Source organism: Limulus polyphemus, unplaced genomic scaffold, assembly GCF_000517525.1.
Source record: "Limulus polyphemus unplaced genomic scaffold, Limulus_polyphemus-2.1.2 Scaffold102, whole genome shotgun sequence".
Lineage (NCBI taxonomy): Eukaryota > Metazoa > Arthropoda > Merostomata > Xiphosura > Limulidae > Limulus > Limulus polyphemus.
Window position 1 is genome coordinate 674,079 of NW_013665712.1, and position 5,041 is coordinate 679,119.

The following is a 5,041-nucleotide window of genomic DNA, read 5'->3' on the forward strand; positions in this document are numbered from 1 at the left end:
TGAATTGAGTTATGGACAGAAACATCCTTATATGTTTGAGTTGGGTTATGGACAGAAACATCCTTATATGTTTGAAATGAGTTATGGACAGACACATCCTTATATGTTTGAATTGGGTTATGGACAGAAACATCCTTATATATTTGAATTGAGTTATGAACAGAAACATCCTTATATATTTGAATTGAGTTATGAACAGAAACATCCTTATATGTTTGAATTGAGTTATGGACAGAAGCATCCTTATATGTTTGAATTGGGTTATGGACAGAAACATCCTTATATGTTTGAATTATAGAAAAAAAACTAAGATGTAAAAGTTGGCATGCTACAGCACCTCCAGCACCCCCGGTTCGGACATCTTTGCTGTGTTATCAATAATGGTATTGGTAGGCTATTTAGACAGCTAGATGTATCCATGGACTACCGATTTCAACTAAATATATGTTGAAATTATAGAAATAAAAAACTAAGTTGAAATATAATGTTCATTAAACTAATTTGGAAGTTGAAATTGTCAATTTATTTATACTAGTCCTGTGAAATTGTCATTAAACATACGGATATGACGAAGTTTAATGACAAACCGTCATAATTGCTCTCGACTTTGATATTCTGTCCACGGACCCAGAAATGAAAAGAGTTTTCTTTAACCATATGAGAAATGGATATAAAAGGAATACGAATCGAAGGATCATAGTATGATATTTCAGCCTGATGTGTGTTACAAATTGCCCTGCCCAATATGATATTTTGAACCATTTCCAAGGTAACCATATAACTTGAAAATCCAAATGACGTAGTTTTGTTATGCTTCTTGTTACTTTTAACGCTTAAAACATTTCTATTAGAAGCATCGGGATATTTTATACAATTAGTATTTATACCTTGATATTTTGTGAGTTCAGTACATCCAAAACTACACGTAGTGTTAGACCACCATGTTTTATGAACTTTATTATGGAAATAAGCGGGAATTAGCTCATTTACTAAAAGTTTCACCAGTATCATCATCATCATATATTGCCACTAAACAGAAATACGCCTAGCGCATCAATCAACAGACACTGTGAACAAGCTTCATCATGACCGATGTAACAGCATATAATCACCAATGATGTAAACGTTCAATTTTGGCAACTGACACATAAACACCAGTTTAACAATGATCTTTGCGTTTCGTTGCTAAGTACAACAACTATATGAATGTTAATGCCTTTTAGTAGTTTGAATTGATGTTGCCATCAATTGACGCAAGGGGATATCATAACTAAATTACAGCGTTTGATTTCTCTGGTTATATGGTTACTTCAGAAACAATTTTTTAAAAGAGGACGTCGGTAACTCCAACGCCATGTTTTGAGATCAGCAAACACCAAGTTACAATATCATTCTAACTTAATTTTGTTATACCATATCTAAGGGCATTAAAAATCAAAATCCCTGCCACCACTGGTTTAATGGGCCTGACACAAAGTTTTAACAGACCTCTGGCTGGCGTGAAAGCTCTTTATTAAAGTAACACGAGGACGTTTCTTATCCAAAACTAGTTTATTATTGATGAATCAGATAGCTTATTACCCGCCGAAAAATATATTTATTTTACCTTATCTTTTCCAGCAATATCAAACTGTGATATTCATAGCATTAAATTTGTTGGAAGCTTACGTTGTAACCACACATTCGAAGAGACAGTTTGTGAAGTCGAGTGTCCAACGGGGATGAAGTTCAAGGATCCGCATCCACTTTTTTACCGATGCAACCTTGAAGGGGTCTGGTTTCCATCAGAGGCGCCAATTTGTATTGATGGTCAGTTTTAATCAAATCTACATTTAGATTTATCAGGGCTATAAATCTTTTGTGCATGATAAGAAATCAACAGTTTTAGGAATCAGGAAACTTCTGTTGTAAGAAATAAAATCCAGATGGACTAGTGTTTATCATAAACTATTTTTCTTAAATATTAAATATCGAATCTAAAAATAACATAATTTTAAAGAAAATTATATTTAGATTAAAACCGCAGAAATAAAATATGGCCGAAATTTTCAAAAACGCATAAATCCTAAAATTATAGTCCACTCCGACAGTGGCTTAGCGGTAAGTCTTCAGGCTTAGGACGCTAAAAATTGGTTTTCGATACCCGTGATGGGCATAGCGCATATAAACTATTGTGTAGATTTGTGCTTAACACCAAACAAACAATTCATTCAATAAACCGTTAAATTTCACGAACTTTTTACATAAGTTAAAATTAGCATTAAGAAATAATTAATTTGTGTTAAAAAATAAATAATTTTATAATTAAGCTTATCCCACTACACCCCAAGCGTTTCCAAGCAACATACAATATCTTACAATTAGTTAACTTCGAACGTACTCTAAAATCCACTTAATATGAATATGAATAATCGCAGGTAAAACATTTTTAGCACACAAATCTTTTGTCAGAGTTTCCGTTTGATATATTGTGTATTTGAAAAATTCAACAAAAACTCTAATTTTGCACTATCAGTGTCTAATGGTGTAAGAATTGTAAATGTTAGTAAACAATTGTTATTGTTAAGCACAAAGCTACGTAATGGGCTAGTTCTTTCCTGCCCACCGCAGGTATTGAAACTCGATATTTAGCGTTATAAACCCTCAAACTTACCGTTGAGCCACTGGGGAGCTTAAATGGTTGCACAACGTTTTAGAACAATTTGAATATCTTTGTTTATGAGTTATAATTTTGTTACTGAACTTGTGTTATATAAAAATAACGTTTTCTTTAATCAGAGTTGGAACAGCAAGTACAACAAGAAACAGGTGGAAATAACGATTATTTTGGCATTCTTAACGGATTAGATAATAACTTACATGAACGTGAAGAACCTATTGAAGTCATTTTTGACCAAATGGGTAATTTGGGAAATACTCAACAAGAACTCGAATCCCAACTCCCTCATCACGAAATTAACTCCTTGACCAACGAAAACCAACCTAACTACGTAATTCCCGGACAGGAACAACCACCAAATCAATTGTTTGGGATCGAGTTTGACCGACACAACCAAGATATTGGAAACTTTTGGAATCCATTTGAGCAGCAAACTCCTCAACAAGAGACTGAAGTAAGAAATTAACCTTAAATACATTTTAAAGCCATTGCCTTTTGAACCATTGCATTACGAATATGACGAGGTAGTATAGAAAGTAATTGTAAAAAAATTCGATTAAATATTTGTGTGTTAGTAAAATCCCAATATTATTATTTTTTTATATTAATAACAAAGCAGAAAAAGGTCGGGTTTAACGTCATAGCTTCTTTAAAAATCGAATGTAACTGTTTGAATTATGCTCCACGAGTTGGATTACTAATGACAAATTTATTAGAAAGTATTTCACGATTTTAAATAGGAAAATATATTGAAAATTTGTTTGAAAATTACATCAAGCTATTATATAAAGCATAAAGTAAAATAGGACAGTTTGATTTTATCTGGATTAAGAAAGCTTTAATAAATAATCAATCTTCTGAATCATCTTTAGTTCATCAAACGTTTTCTTCTTTTTTTAGGGTTCAGATCATAAGCAACAACAGATTGAAGAAGGTAAGTGAAAAGGAGACTTTCAAGTAATATCGGTTACCGTTTAGTTCAGTGCTGCCGCCAGTGGCACAGCGGTATGTCTGCGGACTTACAACGCTAGAAACCGGGTTTCGATACCCGTGGTGGGCAGAGCACAGATAACCCATTGAGTAGCTTTGTGCCTAACTTCAAACAAACGAATAGTTCAGTGCTCAAGGTGTATTTAATCAGCATGTATTTAACTTTCATATACTTCAACTATTAAACAATTTAAAAACTCAAACACAAAGCTATGCAATTATGTGTTTACAATATTCATATGATGATGTCAATATACGTAATTGTTTATTTTATGTTTTTGTACTATTTCAGAATCTTTGATCAATAACTACTTAAACCTCATTAGTACACCCATATATATACTGAGTGGTCACAAGTAAATAGACACCTAATTTTGCGTCATTGTCATTTAACTGATTTATGCTAACTAATTTGTGTTCACAGAGTACTATATAAATAAAAATGGTCCACACACTAATTACCTTGTGCTACAACATGCCTAGAACTCAAGGTTCTCTCGAATTGTCAGATGTTGTTAGAGGAAGGATAGTTGGTCAAGCAGATGGTGGAATAAGTCAGCGGCAAATTTTGCAGAATTTGGAAATCCCGCTTTCGACAGTCAACAGAATCATCGTGCAGTTCAGGAAACACGGCAAGGAAACATCTGAGCAGCGTCCGGGTCGTCCTGGTCCATCGGAGAAGACAAAAAGGGCTGTCAAGAGGAGCATCGAAATGGATCCCAGATTAACGACTGTAGAAGTGGTCAAATTTAGTGGGATGAGCCCGAAATCTGTTCAACGGATTCTCCACAGATTGGGTTATCGTTGCAGAGCAGCTAGACGGAAGCCCTTATTAAGATCTGCCTACATAGTCAGACGAAAGAAGTGGGCACGTGATATGATGACCAAGCCTCTGGACTTTTGAAAGACCGTATTGTTCTCAGACAAATCAAGATTCGCTCAATTTTCGGATAGTGGAAGGATATGGGTCTGGAGAATGCCTCACCAAGAGTTTTGACTCAACAGATTGCAGCCAATTGCGAAGCATGATGGTTTCAGCGTGATGGTTTGGGGAGCTGTTTGGGTTGGTGGGAGATCGAGCTTAGTGGAGTGCGTTAGCAACATAAATTTTGCGAAATAGGGGAGGAAGGACTCTTGCCACTTTATTCCTCGGGTTTCGTGGACAAGAACACAACGTTCTTCCAGGAATATGGAGCACCGTGTCACACTGCTATAAACACCCAAAAGTGGCAGGAAGAAAATCGTATCCAGAAGTTGCCCTGGCCGAGCCAATCTCCTGACATGAACCCCATCGAAAACCTCTGGGCCATACTCGACCGGCAAGTCAAGAAAAAAAAAAACAACTTCGAAGAGCGATCTACTACAAGTTTTGAAGCAAGAATGGGCGAAAAT

The 5,041-nt window shown here is 35.2% G+C and overlaps 1 protein-coding gene across 1 annotated transcript in view; it reads left to right on the forward strand.

Annotated features, from left to right (window-relative positions):
• Positions 1–1,627: 1,627 nt before the first annotated feature.
• The window catches only part of LOC106470181 (hemocytin-like), a 124,114-nt gene continuing 120,700 nt past the window's right edge, over positions 1,628–5,041 (forward strand). Inside the window, exons 1-3 of the mRNA XM_022399604.1 lie at positions 1,628–1,809; positions 2,779–3,113; positions 3,560–3,593. Of these exons, the coding sequence (XP_022255312.1) occupies positions 1,722–1,809; positions 2,779–3,113; positions 3,560–3,593 (457 nt within the window). The 5' untranslated portion in view covers positions 1,628–1,721. The remainder of the gene's footprint in view (positions 1,810–2,778; positions 3,114–3,559; positions 3,594–5,041) is intronic.